The sequence below is a fragment of the Solenopsis invicta genome, chromosome 2 (assembly GCF_016802725.1).
Source record: "Solenopsis invicta isolate M01_SB chromosome 2, UNIL_Sinv_3.0, whole genome shotgun sequence".
In the NCBI taxonomy this organism is placed as follows: Eukaryota; Metazoa; Arthropoda; class Insecta; order Hymenoptera; family Formicidae; genus Solenopsis; species Solenopsis invicta.
In genome coordinates, this window is record NC_052665.1 from 16673476 (window position 1) to 16693881 (window position 20406).

Genomic DNA, 20406 nt, shown 5'->3' on the forward strand with positions numbered 1-20406 from the left:
TTTATAGTATGCGACAAATTTTGTGCTTAATGTATAAGATTTTGACATTCTAATTATGTCCTCTATAATTATTTTATTAGTTCAATAGAATTATTTTCAGCTCGGCAACTAAATTTTTAGAAATTTCAGCAAAACGGAGAAAAAATTGTTTGATTAAAAAAAAATATTGCGATAAAAAAATAAACCGCATGTGAATACGTATACAAATTTATATAGTTTTGGAAGTTAATTGACAGAGAAAAGCATTGAAACAGTTTTTTCGGTTATTTCGGGATGATCGCGGATGAATTCAAAATAAAAGAATGTTTGGTGCGCAAACAATATGATAGAAATGATTGTTCGGCGTTGAATGCGCGAAAAAAAGTAGAGAAATTCTCCGCTTTAAACGATCATTGCGAATGTGTCGTCCAAAGTGAAAAGTGGATCGCAAACGACGTTTCTACAAATACGATTGTTGAACAACGACACGCGCGAAAAAAAAGAGCTAAAGAGAGACTTCTCTACTTGCTGCGCGAATGAATCATCAAAAGTGAAACATGTAAATAGCGTCTCATCTTGAGTGACTCGTGAGAATGTCGCAGGGTTTCGTTTCGCCGTAAATGCGCGTGCATTTATATTTAATCGCGGGCAATCTACTCTATACATACAACACACACACACACACATACACACAGACCCAGCATAATGTAACATCCTATCCTCTATAACTAATGGCTGTCATATCATCCTCACTTCGGATCAAGGCAACCAGCGTCGTCCTATAACGTGGAGATTGAAGGAAGATTATTGAGGATGTAAGATCTATATCTATCATTTCACTTTTAATTTATGAAACAATAATTTGTTTTCTCTTCTGTCTTTTTCTCCTTGCTCTCTGTTATTATGATGTCTTAATATATTATATTTTTCATGCAGGACACTGAGCTTAAATTCTGAGCTTATTACAGAGCATGCTCTGCGAGAAATCGTGAAAAATAGAAAGCTATTTTAACTACAGGATATCGATAAGATATCCGCTTTAGACAACCTATAATTTCCGTCAAAATCCAAACTGAAATCCGATTTATTTTGTGTACCGTGTAATTTTATTAAATTAAATTTTATAAAATCATCGATATCTCGTTTAATTTCATATTTCCTGTAATAAGAGAATTATTTAAAAAATAAAAATTTCACACATATAAAGTATTAAAATATAATATTAAAATATAATAAGATGCATAGTACATGAAATTATAAATAGAATTTTATTCTAAAATCTGAAATCAAAGATTGTCTATGAAGTGAGCATTAAAAGATTTAAAAAAACAAAAACATTCAGATATACATATAAAGACGCTTTCTTTCACTGGACTTTAATCCTCAACTAAGATATTTTTTTCTAAATAACAGTAATGTCAGACTACAATTTAATCATATTTCAATCAAGAGAAATATTTGCATAATTAAGAAAAAGCTTTCATTTAATTTAAGAGTTAACTTTTAACTCCGAATTAATTCTATTTGACAAAATCTTTTTTATTTATTATTGTTCCTAATAGTGTAGAAATGGTAATTTTTTTCATAATTTTCCTATTAAATATTTATTTCTTCCGGTTTTGGAGAAATCAAATATTGTTCATTGCTGTTCAAATATCGATTAGTTTGATGTCTAGAAGGATCAAAAAATTGTTGCCTCAGAATGGGTGCGAAAGGGTTAATAGCCGAGATATTAACCTTAAAGAGCTACTTAATTTTTCCGAAGTTACTACTCTGGATGAAAATTTACATAATTAAAAACTTTTCTTACATTTTCAAGAATTTTTTTCACCTTATATATTGCAAGATTAGAAAAACTGAACACTATTTTAATAAAAAAAAAATCTTATTAAATAGTATTTTAAAGTTTAAATTTTCCCACAATAACACTTCAGAGTTAATGTAGAGTCGCAGATATCTTCCGGATATGAAGTTTCAATGATCTATCGCCGAAGAATTACTCAGTAGATACACGTGGTACCTTGTAGAGGCGATCTTTAACAAAAAATCGTAGATCATGTCGTGCGACGTGGATCGTGCGCTGCGCGACCGCGAAACACGCGATCGCCGCCGATAAGCGAGGCACTGACGGCGTAGTCAGGATGCACCTGTGCACGCGCAGTTTCCTACGTTCGGGGCGAACCCCCCGGTGGGAGTCGCGTAATTATCATTTCGATGTACGATACACCGCTACCAGAGTTGCTGCGAACGTGTTTACCGATTATGTAAGTTTCGCGCGATGAGGAACGCTTTGTGAGGCGCCGGCAAAAAAGCGCGACAAGAAGCGCGAAATAAATGTTTCGCTTTCTTCCGCAAGATACGTCGCGGCATATGCAGAATGATTTTTCCAAGTGTAGAAAATTCAAGGAAATGCTCCTTGGCTTGTTTTACGAAAAAAAGATCTTATAAACACATGTCTTAAGGAGCTTTGTTTTCAAAATACAGAGTGTCAAAGTTGAGAAAATAGAATTTTGAAAATATAGAAAATGCTTAGATATTTTAATCAAATTCGGTGTGCTTACATGTGGTATTTAAAGTTATAATTCGGTATTTCAACGAAACTGTTAAACTTGGAAAAAAAAGGCTGGCATACCATTCTTAACATGGATTTAAAATGTTTATTGCCAGAAGCAGGGGGAAATTTTTTCTCAAATTTGTCTTTTTATTATATAAAGGGATTTTGGAGAATAAAAAGTTTAGGAGAATTTTTAGGACAGAAAAATATGACGATCTAGTATCTTTTATCTTCTTAAAAAAAAGTCCAGTTTATAACGCAAAGAATTTCATGAAGAATCGGCTCAATTTTTTATAAGGTTGCTTATATATGATGCTGATCAAAAGTCTCAATGGGCATGACTTCAGAAAGACTCAAATTTTACGGTTATTAAGTTCAAAATTATGTATTTAACAGAAATCATTATTTCTACATAAGATCATTCACATATTATGTACATCCTTCCTGCAATTTTCCAGCTTTTTTTCTCCCCCGAGCCTTCTTAACAAAATAAACCCTAAAAAATCTAGTCTAAAAAAGCTAGACTAATAAATATGATTTCAACCAAGAGTCGAAACGTTTGAAACTTATTACTAATTAATAAATAATTATATTGTTACTAAGAATTAGCTCTCATCAACTTTTTTATCTCACTGACTTTGCGTCTTTAGAACCTTAATTTTTGTCTTAGATTAACAGTTTTAATGATTATTATTATATCTGGATCATTAATTAGTAATCGTTAAGCTGTTGATCAGCAACTTATAAAAGCAACGACGTATCAAAAATTTAGCCAACTTGACAGAGGCCGGTTTCTTCATAAAAAGTGTGCCTTTGGTGAAAAATTCCCCAATCTGGCAACGCTTTATTGGTACTAAAAAATGCTTCTTAATATCATGTAATCACATGTAAGCACGCTAAACTTGATTAAAATATATTAAAGCGTTTTCTGGATTTATTTTCATATTTCTTTTCTCAACTTCGATATCTTGCATTTCGGAAACAAAAACACTTTACGATATATATGTTTATAAGACCTTTTCTTCATAGAATAGGTCAAGAAATATCCCTTTAAATATTTACACTTGGGAATCATCTTGTATATGTATAATCTCGCAAGGACGAGGTTGTTTATTTTTTTCGGCATTAGTCGAAACTCACGATACGAATCTCGGCCTTATTGTTTGTTCGTTGAATTTTTTTACTTAGGCACTTTTTTATGCAGTTTTTTTACAATATTAATGAGCGACTTCATAAAACCGCTCATCAGTATTGCAGCGTGCAGTATTGCACGTCAAGGCGATTCTATGCAAACGACAGAATATATCCGATTGACATGTAGTGACGAGATCTCGCGAACGCACCGTTTCCGTGTCACAAGTCGAACGTGCAAAAACCGCGATTGTACAGAGATTGACGTGCGTTTTTCTTATCTCTCTCGCGAGATCGCAGAAATATATCTCATATCGGTAGGGAAATCGCAGGTGCTTTCCGGAGCAGCGCTCATTCGCGATCCGAACGGCATTTAATTGCGAGGCGCGATGCAACTGTCATGCAGCGGTGACGCGAAACGTTAACCCCGATGTAAGCAAGTATGTTGCGGCGTCCAGTCGGGAAGTCACGTCACGGAGGTTATGGTCAACTTCGGTCACAGATTCACGCGTTAATTTCTATTTCACGAGGACGAGTCGGAATCATTCGTGAACGCGAGTGCCCGAGAGGAGAGCGACCTGTTTGAATAGACAGAGATAGAGAAACATGCACTTACCTTCTCTTTCGCCCTGCCCGCGTGTTTTTGTACTGTTTTCGCGATTAACGCGCCCTTGCTCTCGGCCATGATGTTCCCGTAGCGTCGGTTGCGGAGTGCCGGTGTCCCGGAGGCAGGAGAGGCGAAGCACTTAAAACTCTCTCAACTTGTCGACGCAACGACGACTCGCAGCTTTGCGCAGGAGGGGGAGGCAGCGGCGCACCGATTCGCGAAACCAAAACGCTCGTGTCGAGACGCCGAGAGGGACTGAGAGCACGGTGGCGCACGAACGGTCGCAGACCCGTGTTATCCATGCACCGGCGGCCATGTTGGTGTGCGTGCCGGCCGTCGCGCAGGCGCAAAGCCGCGGGCGGCCATATTGGCGTGCGCCGACCGCCGCGCGGGTGTTTCAAAGCTTCAAACTCGCAACGATTAAAATTTTCGCCTGATCAAAAATTCTGATCACACGTAGAGATTGAAATGTGAGTTTTCTTTCAAGGTATATTTGCCTCCGAACTCGGATTTAATTTTCGTACCTAAAATATGACAAATATACAGAGCACAATTCGTGAACCAAAATACTATATTACTTGATTTGTCTAGAATCTCTGCTATAGTATTTTGATTCGGGAATTTCGAGATACCTTGTATACTGCTGTTCGTTGAGAATAAATTATTTTTGATCAAATTTTTTGACTAACGTTCAAACCTTGAGATTGAATAATTTTTAAATTTAAAACTCGAAAATCTATTTTGAATTAATAATTCGATCCGCAATTTTTTCTAAGGCCTAATTTAATTCCTAGCGATTTACTTGCGACTAGACAAATGCTAGTATTTACAATACAAAAGATTAGAGATAGAGAAATAAGAAAAAGGAATTTGATCTAGATTTTTAAGTTTCAAGGAATATAACTAAAAATAATAAATCTACGCGAGAAAATCCATGTTGTATGTACTTTATAGGATACATTGCTAAATTTAGAATCAATATAGTTATAATTAGAAACAAATTACAGATCAATTACGAAATATTCTTCCTTAAAAATATCGTTATTTCCATTATATATATATATATATATATATATATATATATATATATATATACTTTTACTTATATCTAATGGTATATCCGTTTGATATACAGCGAGACAAAAGCTCGTTAGTTAAGATGATCGGCGAGTTCGAATAAATATATAAAAGATACTTCTTGAAAAATTATCTAAAAATAACTTATACGAAAAAAAAAACAAAGACATTTGTATTAATAACGAGAGCGCAATAAAAAAAAACAAGTGCAAAAGCTAGGTTCACTTGTCAATACATATATCGGATACACCATCGTTGATTTGTAAATGGTTTTATTAATAAATTATTTTTTCTTATTTTGTGTGATGAGGATTGCTTGAAATAAACAAACGTTATGATAAAAATCCATTTTAACAACGGAACGGACAGACAATACACAGATGTAATATATCTGATAATAGAAGGTGATAGACAAATTTTCATTTTTTCCCCTTACTTAAATGGTCTATCCAAAATCGCAATTGACAAAAGTGTGTTTACGTGTGTCTTATGTGTGTATGTGTATGTGTTTAGTACACACGTGTCTCGCGGGGCGCGCGGAATGTGTTTTCAATTATTTATAATTTAAATTCTTAATTATATTTATAATTTAACGCTTAATAAACGCTTCCGCGCGAGCCGCAATTACAAATTGCAGATTGGAAATTTACAGATTTGGACCTGTACATGTTCACATATACTCATTGTACCTAATATAAATTTGCTTTTAGTCTTGGAAAAATTGGATAAGGCCATAACCAAACTGGCGACAAGGAGGCGCCAGGTCCTCTCGATACTACCGCGTAATTATTTTTTTTATTCTTTTTTTTCTTATAAAACCGATCCTTTCTCTCTTTCTCTCCGCATTCTTACTTGTCACTAAACTCCCATCCATTCTCACACGATTACGTAGTTAATTGGTTGTCCCTGTCCCAGTCTACTCGTCGCAGTCTCACCATTAACTACATCGTCTGATCCATCCTGCAAGTCCCTTTATCTTGCGCCTATCTCGTTAAATGTGTCTCTCACATTTTTTTGTTCTTGCCCTAAATCTAATTTTGCCTTTCTGACTTTAGTACAATTCAAAAGTGCGAAAGCGCAAGTGTAAATATTTTGTTTCTTAAAATCATACTCGTAATTTAATATTAATCATAATATATTGATAAATCTTCACATTACCTCTCAACTTCGCACTTCATTATTCATCACGAAATGTATCAGCGCAATGGTAACTTCAGAGACAGAAATTAAAGGTTAAAATTGTTTGACGCACACGATGTTGACTTTTCTTTCCTTAGTAATTCGTTCCAAAGACTGAGGCCTACTGCGGTTATATAGAAAAATTAATCACATTATCAATCAATATAATTTATTCTTTATACTTTGGCATACACAGGATGTCCTAGAATTATCGTATCTTCCTTTAGTTTAAAATATTAAATATTTCATTTTTTTCATTTTAATGGAAACTCATTCGTCAATTGTTTAATTTTCAATATCAAATATTTAAAGAATTGAATAATATTAAACTTCCATTAAAACAAAAGTACTTCTTGATATTTACTGTCTCGTTTATTTTGTTCTATTAAAGAATATTAACCTCATATTTGAACAATATACATATAGATAAAAGAAAATACGATAAATCTGTGATGCCTTATATACATATACATATAAAAAAAAAAAGGAAAAAAAAAGTATACAACTGTACAATTATCTTCAAAAGTGGGAGAATATCGTAAATCGTAATAATCAAATTCTTTTACGTTATAACAGAGCACAACATTTACGCAATGCCCGAGAGTAAATAACAATAATCCTAACAGCCATGCGCCGGGCGGCTAATCGCCGTTGTATATAGAATATCTGGAACTTAAAACTTATTAGAAAAAAGTTAGGATAACACTGGGTCCGCGTTTACACGTGCAATGCTCGACACGTCGATCGAGATGTACCGGAGAATTTCGTGTGTTCCACGTATATTTAGATTAGATATAAACGATCTAACTCCCTCTCGTCTCTCTTCTGTTGTCGGAATCACGCGATTGAAAACAATAATATAAATATTACGATATTTTCTATTCGCTATCCGTCTCTTGTTGATATCAAACATCTCCGTAATGTAGAACGTTCTCGCGGAGAACGCGCACAATTCGCTAGCATCATAGTGACCGTCCTATTTTTTTGTTTTATTTCTCCTATAATCTCCATCCCACCCTCATCGAATATACGAGTAACATATATTTCTCTCTCTTTATTTTCTGTCCCAAAAATCACAGAGGCATATAATGCACCTCGATGTATGGTGTAAACCTGTACAAAAGTTGTTCCTTGTTTACTCTATACTTATTCACGGTACAATAATAATGTATTTAAAATGTAACTTATGTAACCTTATTACTGATTAACGATGACCGCATTCCAGCGTGACCAGCCTTTGGCCGACTGGAGCTAACAGACAAGATGCTCCTTCAAGTGTAAAACTTCGCTACATCCCCGTAATCTATCCCTCTTTCATCCCTTTCGCGCACTCTCACTCTCGCTTTTTATTTCTCTTTCTCTCCTCGATCTTTCTTCCACTTTATGCAACACCACTAATACTCTAACTCTATATACTCTATATAAAATATCGTTAGTATAACTAAAACTGTGCTGTGTCCAGCTGGAATGCAGTCCTATTTTTATGCCATCAATATCTGTTTCCTTCCCAGTTTTCTTCCATGCATTTCACGTTCCGCTTCTATCGTACGATAAATCTTTTGTTGTTACACAGACGATTTTCTCGCAGTCAATGATTTACTGATAAATTCATATCACTAACTGTAGTCTGTCATTGGTCGGTCGATTAGTTTGATTCCCAGCTGTTCACTCGGTGTCGCAATTATTGTTATTATTTATACGAATTTTACACTCTCTCATTCAACAGTATCAGAGACAGCCCCTTCCATCTTAAGCGTTCAAGTTCTCCCCCACATCATCAATTTTTCTTTTCTTTCCTCGAACAGGAGACTCTTCTGCACAAAATATAATCGGTTCCATTGTATAAAGAAGAAGATTACTAACAAGTGTGCAATAAATGGATAAAAAATATTTATAATTTCATAAATTTATGATAAAAATATCACGTTATTAAAAGAATTTCGATATTTGAATATTTATCCTCTATACTCGTAAGCTATTATTGAGCTTTAATATTTCAAGTCTCTTATTAAGTTTTAATAGTCTAAAGATAAAAATAAACATAATATAGATTTTTGAAAATCATACCTTCTTCTTCTTCCTGCTCATCATCTTCATTATCATCATCATCCTCCTCCTCTTCTTCTTCTCCCATATAATCTTCTTCATCACTCTCCTATAGTCCAATATATTTATTTTTAATATATCTCATTAAATGTTATTAGATCACGTATAATGCTATGTAAATAACTTATACATTTTTATGGTTACATTGTAAATAATAAGTACCTAACTAGTAAAAATTTCTATAAATATCATTCCATCGAGTATGCTTTTTCATGTTAAACACGCTTTTAATTCTATGAATTACTTAAAAATGAAGTAAATTAAACTTACCACAAGCTTGTCCTTGTTGAAAATGTCTAGTCCTGGATCGTCATCTAGGAAATCCTCATCTTCTTCATCTGAAACTATATTTCAATATGTATAATATTCATCACTATTGATTATATGCACATTGATATAATTATTTTTTATTATTATATTAATATCTCATCATAATAAATATCTCTACTTAATAAATTTTTCTTTAAAATTATCACATAATCAGGCTCTCGAACTAACCTTCTTCACTGTCCTCTTCATTGCCACCTCCTTCTCCATCTTCGTTTCCGTTAACTTCATCATCCTCCCCTTCGCTGTCGACTTCGCAATCATCGGCGTCATATCTGAATTCACAGACAAAACATGATCAGCTGCTTTGAGAAAATAAATGAGGTAACAAAGCAAACCTAGTAAATAATTTCATACCCGTCAAGATATCGTAGACTGGGAATAAGATTGAAGACCTTCTCCCTATAGTTATCCATGTTTGTCACTTCATTGTTGAACAGATCAAGACTCTTCAGGTTCTTAAACTCTTTCTGAAATACGGAAGAAGTTTGCATTAGCGATTTTATTTGGCGATAGGTAGAAGTTCAACTTTTTGTAACAAATAAAGTACTTACCAACGGTTGTAGCGTATCGAGATCTTTGATCTTATTTCCGCTCAGATTCAGATGAGTCAATTTGGGGCTTGAATCGAGCAGATTTAAACCGCCCGAAATCCGATTGTCGCTCAACTCCAACTGCACAACACAAAGACAATTTTGTACTTGCGAAATACAAAGGAAAATTTGTCTGCGCGATAAGGACAATTATCATTATTTCACTAAATCGCGCATTTTTTAATATTTATATATACATTATTTTTCATTGGTAGTTTAATAAGTGTCTTGAATAAACTTTCTGCGATAAGCAAATGTATATATATATATATACCTTTTTAAGACTGGACAACTTTGGGAAGCCTTTTAGACTGGTAAGACCCACGTTGATAAGACTTAATGATTCCAGGGCGCTGAATTCATTTGTCAGACCCACAATTTGCGTACTCCGGCAATTATCAAGAACAAGTTCTTTGATCTGTAACATGCGCGTAAATGTTATTATTTATGAGTAGTTAATAAACAAAGAAAGTTATATAAATATTAAAAACAGGTTTCATGCGATGTTAGCTAAATCGCAGCATGCTGAAAAAATTATATTGCAACGTACAATTTTTAGATTAATATCAACTCCAAAAACAAAACTACGCGCGTCCTCCTTAAAACATATAGCTGACAAAGAATAATAATGATTACATCGAGACTGATATTTCCTAATTTATAAATGATTTTTGGATCCATTGCGTTTTGGAGCGAGTGTCGATCATCGATTCGTGAAATCATATTCGCGCGGCCGCGGAATCGCGCACGTTTCTCGTTCGGAAGGACGCGGACGGGCGAAGGGCCGTGGCGATGGGCGCGCTTGCGGTCGAAAAAGTCGTCCTCCGCTAAAATTCAAACAAGCGATAAGCTTTCGCGGGAGATGGGCTATTTTATTGATCGGAGAAAGAGAAAAGCTAGAGGGTGAGAGCGGGACCGGATAGGAGGACGACAGAGAAGGTGCGGGGCAGCGGCGGGGAAAGGGCGAGGAAGATGAAGGGCGGTGATGGGGCGAGGGGAGAGCAGCGTGACGGTAAGCGGAGTGCATGCTGCGTCTTGTTTAGCGGCGTCGGAAAAGCCGGTGAGCGACAAGCACGGACTGCGGCACGCGACGCCGAGTACGAGAGGTGGGTTTGGGGAGAAGAAAGAGAGGGGGAGGGAGAGAGGGATGAAGGGTGGTCATCATCGATACCGGATGCCTCGGTGCCGGAAGTATTGATGCCTCTATATTACGTTATTGCGTCCATGATGTAACGAGGTAAGGTGTTATATAGCCGTTGACACGCACTCGTTTCTATCAGCGACGCTCAATGGGATTTTATCTTTTGAATTTTAAAGAGCGACACAGCCGCCGGGCGTTACTGACGTCGTGGATTAGGAATTTGTCGAAGGTGAAGGGAAACAGATTTTTGATCCGCTCGCACATCGATCTACTAATGTCGCCACGCCATTGTGCCACGTGTTTGCACGTCTTTTTACATTGCGATTGCGCCGATGTTTTCGCGCAAATAGCGTTAAAGATATTTCGCTACGATATGCCGGGGCATTTACTTTTCTGATGATGTAGATACAATCAGATCGAGCTGACAGAACATTGATATGTTATGGATATGTCACGCTTTGCACTGATGAATTGGTAATCGTTAAGTATAATCTGTAGATACGACGTTTGATAAATAAAAATATAGAAAAATAAATTGTGTATTTGTTATTCGTACATTACGTCGTTATTTTTATGCAAGGCAGTTTTAAAAGCTATTTTATATTTAGTTTTATCTTATCTACCATTATTGCGTATCTTATCTATCGTTAGAAACTAACAGAATTTTTTCTTATCAATTAAAAATGGTTGATATTAACCTTCGTGGTCCAACGTATTTACGTTTCTTTTCTACTCTAATCTTATTATTGATACCTGACGGTGTTTTTGAAAAAGACGTTTTTAAGCTCTAAAAAATCTGAAAAAATTTTGATACACTCTTCCAACATTCCAGAATATAATACAATTTCACAATTTTTTCACCCGAAATATTTTTCATTTTTCTGTATGTATCCAAATTTAAAGCAGAATAATTAAAAATTGAAATTTTTTTGAATTTTCAAATTTTTGGTTGAACCACTAAGGATTAATGGTAGGTAATGATCGATACTCAAAGAAATGATTTATAAAGCATCCATATTTTTTCTTAAAAATTTTGTTTTTATAAATTTCGTATGCTAAGAAAAAAACTGTTAATTTGACTAAATTTTTCTACTTGATTGAATTTTTTCAGTTCAAACATTTACGTATTTAAATTAAATATATATGCAGTTAAATATATAAATGGTTAAACTGAAGTTCAAGTATTTTATGTATTTAAGTAAAATATATAAATTTGACTTCAATTAAAAAAATTTTATCAAGCTAAAAAATTTAGTTAATAACTTTTTTCTCAGTGTATAGATTTTTGGGAATAATTCATATTCTCTTCGCTAAACTGTATCTTAATGCGCGGATTCTTTCAGAAAACAAGAATTAAATTTCATGAGCAAGTGTAATAAGAAGTTCATCGGAATTCTCCGATTTAAAACAAACAAAAATAAAAAAAAACAGGCTTAAAAGAATAAAAATTTAAACACCTCGTAAAAAAGCTTTGAGAATTACATTAACTTGCGTTGGCTTTCGTAGCTTCTTCATAAGTTAGAATTTATCTCCAATTTAATTTTCAATTGAATTACATTTAGAAAATTTGTTGAAAAACTAAAATATTTAGTTCAATACGTTTAACTAAATATTGAAATGATTCAACAATTACTCAATTGCATAAAAAAGAAAGTATAATTTATTCGCGTCAACCGTTAAAAGTTTTTAATTAAGAATCACCTGAAGCAATTCAATATTTAGTTGAACGTCGGACTAAATATTTTGGCTTTTCAACAAACTTTTCTTTCAATGTACGCAACTTTTCCTGTGCTCTTCGCTTAAATGTCTCGCATACTCCGTGCGACCAATCTGCCGGCGGATTGGCTATGCATACATCTACCCCGTGTTGCACCGATCACAGTGGTAACGTCACGAAGTGTCATAGGAATGGATCAATGGCAGTCACGGATCAAGGAAACCAAGGAGGACGCTCCCTTCACGTCGCAATCGGATTCTCCGAACATTTCGAAATGTAAAATTGCCGCATGATTTTCCGCAACGAAGACAGATATGCTTTGCAATCACGTGATTACGTAACTACGCGGTTTTATTATTGTCGTGGCCAAAGAATATTTTCATCACCTCCCTCCTTCTCCCGCTCCCCGCGCTAAATCACTGTGTAAGATACGCCCTTCCGCATTCGCGTCCAAGTTCACGCGATGTAAAGTCAAATTTAAACGTAGAGCCTCCTTCGACCGCGTCGCCAGAATGTTGAAAATATCGGGGCCACGCGTGAGTGCTCCGGAGTTGCTCTCGACACGGCACTGTTGCGTCCAAGATGCATTGCAAACGCGACGCGGGTGGTCAACGCGGAGCAGGCGAAGTTTCAGAGTCGTAAATATATGTGAGGGCCGCCCTTGCGATTGCAACTAGTAACTCGACAGCCGTTTAAATTTTATGTATCTAGGAACAATTACGTGTAACGGTAAAGATATCGAGGCAAGCTTTGGCCCCTTTATTTTCTCATTTTAAAACAACTGCGCAGAACGTTCCGTGTGTAATTCGTCTCGACGTGACTATAGATATATGTACACGCGGAGTGTTATTAATGCTTCAAGCTCTCATGAATTTAAGCGCCTATCGTGTGGAAACGTGTACGCTTTAAGTGCGCATAAATTCAGCAGTGTTAGGACATTAATGACTCTGTGTATAATACGGACGCGTTTTACGCAGATGATTTCAATCGAAGTTTCGAAAGGAGCGCGCGACAGAAATTTATTTCTCAAAAATTTACGTCGCGTCGTCACTGCTCCGCCGAGACGCCACACCCTAGCTACGGCTCTGCGAACGCCTACGCGCGCACAGAGACAGAGAGAAAGAGAGGGAGAGGGAGAGGGAGAGACGCGGACGCGACGATGCACCTGAAGAAAGTCGGGCGATGCCGGCTGACATCGGCCGAGCAGGCAGCTTGATTCGGCTCGGCGTTGCGACGTGACGTGACGTGACGTTACGTTACGTTACGTCGCGCCGCGTCGAGCGTTGCATCGCGCGGCCACGGCGGAAAAATATTCATCCGCGGCGGCGTGCATGCGCGCGCGTGCCACTCGGCGGCCGGTTGGCCGGATCAGCCGGCGGAGTGGACTCGTCAAGATGGCGACGCGGTGATTGGCGGCGCGTCACGGAACGCGATCCACACAACAGCCGGCGGCGCGACGGGCGATTCCATGCCTACGCGTGCGTCGTACGCGCATACGTCGCACGCGCGTGGGAACGAAGTGCGACGCGCGCATCGACGACAACGACGACGTCGGCGTCGCGTCTCGACGCCAGGAAGAAGGTCCCCGGCTGTTGCGGAGGCGCACAGCGCGTCCTACGCGCAAGAGAGAGAGAGAGAAAGAGAGTGGCATCCCGGCGCCACGCCGCGATGCGCAATGGCGACGTCCAGGTTGCCGCGTGCACGCGCTCCGTTCATGGCGGCGCGCGCGCACGCATGCACGCAGGCCTCGCCGTTTCATTTACATAACGCGGCCGCTGCGGACGCGCGCGCAACACACTTTTTCGCGCGACGAGGATCGGTGGCGACGCCTCGATGTTAAAAAATACATTAATCGGGTAAACATATGTCGCATTAATTCTTCACGCATATCACGTAACGATCTCTCTTTCATCGCGATAAACGCGGCATACCGCAAGAGAGGGAGAAAGCGAGCACGATTTACGTGTAGAAGGTCCAAGAAGGTCCAGCAGATAGAATTACTTGGACTGTTATTTGTTTAAATTTTATCAGCGTCTGTACATCTCGATATCAAACTGGAACGCTGCTTTGATTAGAAACTTTCTCCGCGAACTGCGTCGCCACGATCGACATCGCGTCAGCGAATGTCCTATGCTCTTTAACATGCATCGATGACAAAATGTCAATAGGTGTTAAGTTGTCGAAGCGACGACGCTTACGTCGATATTTTTGGATTGACCAAAAGTACGAAGCACCGTTAGTAGGTTTATGATATGTTGAACCACTAGAACTAAGAACGTTGCGAGCTTCCAGTCCGTGATCATGATACACACACGTTTTGACGCTCGCTCTTGGGAAAAGCAACACCTCATTTCGCTGCGGCCTTTTTACGCCGATCGATGTCGCAAATTGCAAAGATCCCCGGGAACGATCATTATCACTGAGCAATGTCATACTTTTATTATAGCCACGAGGAATGCATTTGGAAAAGAGAGCTCTTGTGCAAGGCACTTGCTGCAAAGGGTTACATTTCGAACGTGGAATTTTTATAAAATATAAAAGAAGGATCTCTAGATTAAATTGCGTTAAAAAATTTAGCATAATTTTTTATTCTATTGAGAATACTAAATTTTCAATTAAAAAAATGTTTACTTTTATACTTGAAAAAAAATTAATCATCTGTAGGCATTCTTGCATTTAGTATATTCGGAGTTTCTTCCATTTTTCCAAGTACACAGAAATATTTACGTGGACTACACTGAGACAAAAATTACTAAATTTTACTATTGAAATATTTACTTATGGTATATAAATATATTTACTCTATAAGAAAAAATGATACTTGAATTAAATTAATGGTTCTTGTACTAAATATATTTTTACACTTAATAAATACTTTATTAGTATGAATAAATAGTTATTAAAAAAGGAATTTTTTTCTGTCAGTATTGAGATATTATTGCAAAATTCACGAGAGCTTTCAAGAAAACAGTAATTAGATATAATGAGACGGGGCGAAGTAATGGTTCAACTTCGATTTACCGAGGCGAAGTTTCGTTAAACAGTTTACTCGAGAAACGTATGGAACACCTTACTTATTCATGATTTTCCTATGTAAATCGATTCGATCAGCAACCCGGTAACACGGTGCGATAAATTTTCTGAAATTTCACAAGTCATCTCTAATTAATCGCCACTTGGACGTATCGCGTATCTACTACAAAATTGGGAGGGGAGGGGAGGGGGAGGGGACAATTACTATTTGGTTCTTTGCGCAGTCACGGTTTAATTAATGGACACAGTAGTAACCATTAATGGGGAATTTGACGCGTTTCGTTCGTGGTGAAATCCGCGGAAAACCCATTATCGAAGTATTTCGCTGATTAACTCTAATCACATTTATGGCACCGCATCGGCGCTTCCTCCTCCTCTTGCCTCTCAATTACATTTCGTTACCATTGACACTCGCATACACAAAATAACGGGTATACGCACGATTGATTCCATTTTACAAATTTGCTCTAAAAATATAGTCCGTCCCGTAGACGGGCTTAATCTAATTAAACTCATCTCCATGTGACGTCACAACGATTTTCGTTTCGCGCCATTTAAATCATGGATACAACATATATACGTACGCATGTAGGTATGTGTCGCGAATATATCACCGGGTTACGTAATTCGGCGTACCGATCTGAGCAGATTGATTTCCGAGAGAGAGACGAGAACAAGCGATACAATTAAATCGGGAACAGCGGCACGATTTTTCACACAATGGCGCGAGGTAATTCATTCGCTCTCGGACATTGGGTATCCTGAGATTGGCATTTATTCGAGCGCATAATTTAGCACTCGTGCAAGTTTCATCAACAATTTCACGCCTGCGTTCGCAGGAAATTTTCGCGGCACCTTTTTCCCCCAAAATATAAAAAAAAAAAAAAATTTCGTCTGCCTTTACTACTGAATACAAGCGAGAAATTGGATTCTAAATCAATCTCGGAACTTGGGTGTCAATCCACTCGCGTATGTTACGTCAAGTATGCGGGTGTTAATAAACGCCGGAAGGAGGATTCCACACGGAGCTGCAATTATATATACACACACGCGCGACGTATTTATCTTAAATTATAATTGCGCTCGGCATACGTATGCCTGTGCTAAGTTGGTGTAACGCCGATATCATGTTTATCGTTACATTTAATATTGTATTGCGCGATATACTTGGACGCTGCCAGTTCATTAATGCAACAGCGCGGTTCTCCCGCGCAGCGGCTGAAAGAGAGAAAACGGATCTGTCTTCATTTATATTACGGCCAATGCTATCGTCCGGAAGGAGGTGGCGAATCGAGCACCCGATCAATCGTTCCGCGCGGTAAAGTCGGCCGACAACGACGACGACGTCGGCGGCGAGAATCCACCATTAATCACATGGAGAGCGGCGGCGGCACGGAGGAAACGGCCGGTGTCGCGCGTCTTCGAGACGCGCGTGCCTCTTCCCGCTTTCCACGCCGCCGGAAAAATAGTAACGCGTACGTGCATGTGTGCGTGTGCACGCGGACATAACGAAACGCGAAGCAAAATTTCTCCGCGTCGCAGCGCGGATAAAAGAGAAAGAAAGGGGGAAGGGAGAAGGGGACAGGCGGATGGACGCGCGAAGAGCAACGGGTTGCGCACGGTAGCCTCGTACAATTTTAATTCGGCGGAGCAATCGCGCGCGTCGTCGCGAGAAACGTGTGGACGCCGGCGGATCACCTCGCGCCGTGGGATCACTTCCGCGGGCGAGGAGGCGGCAACGATTGGTGGCGGTTGCACGTTGGTCTCGGCCGACACGCTGCGGTCGCCGCCGACAGCAACACAAAGCGACATGAAGCGTAGTTGTAGCCGCGGAGGCAAATCAAGCGGAAAGAAAGAAAGGAAGGAAGGGAAGAAATGGAGCAGCCCGCGGGATATGGATAGCACGCGGAACGCGCGCGAGCCACGTTTCATTTTTTATTCGTGAGAATGAGATGGAGAGAGAGAGAGAGAGAGAGAGAGGGAGCGAATAAAAGTGCGAGAAAGAGAGAGGGGACGAGAGTCTCTTCAGCGGAGTGCGCCATGCCCGTTGCTCGTTCGCGGCCATGCATCGACAGTGCGTGGATATGCCGTCCCCCCCTCGACGAAATCGACGATGGGACGACCACGCGGTCGCCGTCGTCGGGACAAAATTCAAACAAACGCGAATGAGAAAGGACGAGAGAGACAGCGAGAGAGAAAGAGACGGAAGTGCCAGGACGGTGTGCCACATTAGAGAGTGCGTGGTTGTTGTGTCGCCACCTCAGCGTCGAGGCAACACGGCGATTCTGTCTTTTACTTTTCTCTGTCTCTCTCTTTCCTTCGCGGCCACGACGAACGCCGCTGTTTAACGCGATCGCGCGACGTGATCGTGATTACGCGAGACTCTCTCAGGGCGATTGATGACGAGCGGGAGGGAGGAAGAGGGGACCAGAGGAGGGGATGCACGATTGAAATTTCGCGACGCATAGATACCGCTAGAAGCGCACGTTGGTCCACCCGCGCGCCGCGTAATAAAGAGGCGCGTGCGAAAACACAGAGCATGGAGTGTCCGCAGAGAGACCGCACGTCGAAGAGGGACACGCACACACGCGTACACGTACACACACACACACGCATAGACGCGCGCGCGCGCGCGCGCACACGCGGGGGAGGGAGAGGAAAGTGGTGTACGATGGAGATAAAGATTGGTGGCACAGGCGGTGAGCGGTAGAGAATAAAAGAAATCTGAGGGTCGCCTTACGTCGCCGGGCTTCTTTCCCCGCTTCTCGAGCTCTATCCGCTTCTCCATGGCCGGTACACACAGTCGGTCCCCGATCCGCTCCTCGTTCTTGCTCCGCTCCGCACGTATCGTCCGCCGTCCGTCTCTTCTTCTTCCTCCTCCACCTCCTCCTCCTCCTCCTCCTCCTCCAACGCCGCTGCCGCTGCCGTCTCCTCCTCTCCGCGCTGCGTCGCAACACCAACTACGTGCAAGCAACCTTGCTCTCTCTCTCACTCTCTCGGGGCCGGGGATATAATATGACGGACGGACACAGCCGAATCAACACGGTCGGTCACCGGGCAGTACGCGGACGGCAAATGCCACCCCGACGTTGCTGCAGTGCGCTGCGTGCTGCCGCTTGACGTGCGTGTGCGTCACGCGTTTCCCCGTGGCGTGCTTCGGAAAACAAGACAGGAGCCAGAGAAGAAACCACCTTCAACACCCGCGGTTCGATTCCGGTCTGCAGCAGAGAGCCCTTACGCGCGCCGCGTCTCTACGTGTCTCTACGCTCGCCGACTCGCCGGACTTGTGTGGCGCGGTGTCTCCTCCTCTCCTCTCCTCTCTCTTCTCGTCCCCTCCCCTCGCCCGCGCGCACCCCACCCCTCCTCCCCCCACACGCAACACAACACAAGCCGCACCGGAGGCGGGAAACGAGACACATGTCTGGCACTACTTTCGAAGCGGCCAATCCGAACGGTCGGCGCAGCCACCGCGCGCCATCTGTCGCCCGTCGCGTCGAACCCAAGGCGGAAGCGCGCCACACTCTGGCGCGTTTAAACATGGCCACGATGTAGCGTAGCGTCGCGTTACCGAGCGCTATTCAAGAAATCATTTGCAATTTCAAGACTCCTATACATTTAACAATCTACAAAAGTTGATAACATTGTTAATATTTTTGGAATATTCTGCTTTAATATTCTAGATCGATGTAACACTAGGCGATGAAAATATGTTATTCTAAAAAATTTTCAAAACCAATCTTACATTTAATAATTTTGATATATGAAACTAAAAATTGGTCTCATCAATTTCAATTATAGTAGCTTTTATAATAATAAATAAATTATAAATGAGATTATAATTTATTTGTGTAAAATTTAATATTTTTAATTAATAATTACAATATATAGTAATTAAAAAATTATGTTAAGGATCAGTTAAAAATTTTGTAATTGCAATTCATAACTTTAATCAGATGTGTGTGTGTGTGTGTGTGTGTGTGTGTGTATGTGTGTGTGTAATTGTCCTAATGTTTTAATTATTTTAATTTATTAGTGTATAAGTAATTAAGCATTACTTATACAGAAACAAATTATTATTCGCAGAAGATGGATAAGAAAAATTAATATTAGTTTTTGATTTTGCAATTAGCAATTCATATATTTAATTGGTCGATTTTTTTTAATTGATCAAAGTTGGAGAGACTTACAGCCATAACAGCTGTTTGGTTGCAGTTGTCAAATTATGATAATTCTTTTCAGATTCAACAATTATAACATACAAATATTAGATATAATGTATCCGGTTAGAGAATGCCTAACTCGTAGGCAATAGAATGCATTAATGGCTTCAAACATTACCATAATTACTTCATACAGTTATCGTAACAATCGCTATTTTGATGATATACGACTGCACATTGAAAAAATAAGTGTGAGAAAAAATAAACTAAGTAAAAAATTTTATATAAAAAAGATATAGTCTTAGATATTTTCGATACAATTTAAGGTGATATTTAAGGAGGATATAAATTAATTGCCACTTTTATTAAATTGATATAAATTTAGGAGTGCAGTACTCAAAATAAAAATTTATTGGAAAATGTTTCTCTAACTTAATTATTTCTAATGAGAATCATTAGAAGCTTATTGGAAACACTATGATTATTTCTGATATTTTCTCCAGAATAATCGTATCCATTGCAAAGAAAAGTTTTGCAAAAGTACGGATTACATATTACTTGATTGTTAATTTAATTATACAATATTCATATGTGAATTATAAAAAGTATGGAACGTGTAATACAATAGATATCCTAGAATAATCTCTCAAATTTTTTAATTAATACTTCTACAACTTTAATTTCTAATTTTATTCGGTTCTCACGTATTTCGAAAGCATTATCAACGATCAGCATATGTAATGAGTTTATTTGAAAGAGTCTATTCATCAAAGCAAATATCTTCCACATTTTCTTTCATTTT

At 39.1% G+C, this 20406-nt stretch overlaps 2 protein-coding genes and 1 long non-coding RNA gene across 6 annotated transcripts in view; 1 reads left to right on the forward strand and 2 right to left on the reverse strand.

Moving 5' to 3' along the window:
* The window catches only part of LOC105197514 (amphiphysin), a 41601-nt gene extending 36985 nt beyond the window's left edge, over positions 1 to 4616 (reverse strand). For 3 of the 4 annotated variants that reach the window (XM_011163933.3, XM_039446084.1, XM_011163931.3), the window contains exon 1: positions 4281 to 4616. In XM_011163933.3, the coding sequence (XP_011162235.1) occupies positions 4281 to 4349 (69 nt within the window). In that variant the 5' untranslated portion in view covers positions 4350 to 4616. The remainder of the gene's footprint in view (positions 1 to 4280) is intronic. The other variant, XM_011163932.3, reaches the window with a different exon arrangement.
* Positions 4617 to 5603: 987 nt separating this feature from the next.
* On the reverse strand, positions 5604 to 18737 carry LOC105194558 (acidic leucine-rich nuclear phosphoprotein 32 family member A). The gene is made up of 8 exons (XM_026131071.2): positions 18185 to 18737; positions 9828 to 9971; positions 9515 to 9634; positions 9318 to 9430; positions 9132 to 9235; positions 8904 to 8977; positions 8595 to 8682; positions 5604 to 8341 (listed from the first exon to the last, which is right to left on the reverse strand). Exons 1-8 carry the CDS (start codon positions 18230 to 18232, stop codon positions 8277 to 8279), a joined length of 756 nt encoding a protein of 251 aa, XP_025986856.1. The 5' UTR covers positions 18233 to 18737; the 3' UTR covers positions 5604 to 8276.
* LOC120356982 lies at positions 10249 to 11015 on the forward strand. Its single transcript, XR_005574188.1, has 2 exons — positions 10249 to 10790; positions 10871 to 11015. It is a non-coding gene; the product is annotated as an uncharacterized LOC120356982 (long non-coding RNA).
* Positions 18738 to 20406: the final 1669 nt, after the last annotated feature.

Bases quoted from the DNA above. Each gene is read 5' to 3' on its own strand.
- LOC105194558 (XM_026131071.2), bottom strand. From the start codon at position 18,232: ATGGAGAAGCGGATAGAGCTCGAGAAGCGGGGAAAGAAGCCCGGCGAC. The intron at 9,431-9,514 runs GTAAGTACTTTA...TCCGTATTTCAG, and splicing joins TCGATACGCTACAACCGTTG to AAAGAGTTTAAGAACCTGAA. The intron at 8,683-8,903 runs GTAAGTTTAATT...ATTGGACTATAG, and splicing joins TCAACAAGGACAAGCTTGTG to GAGAGTGATGAAGAAGATTA.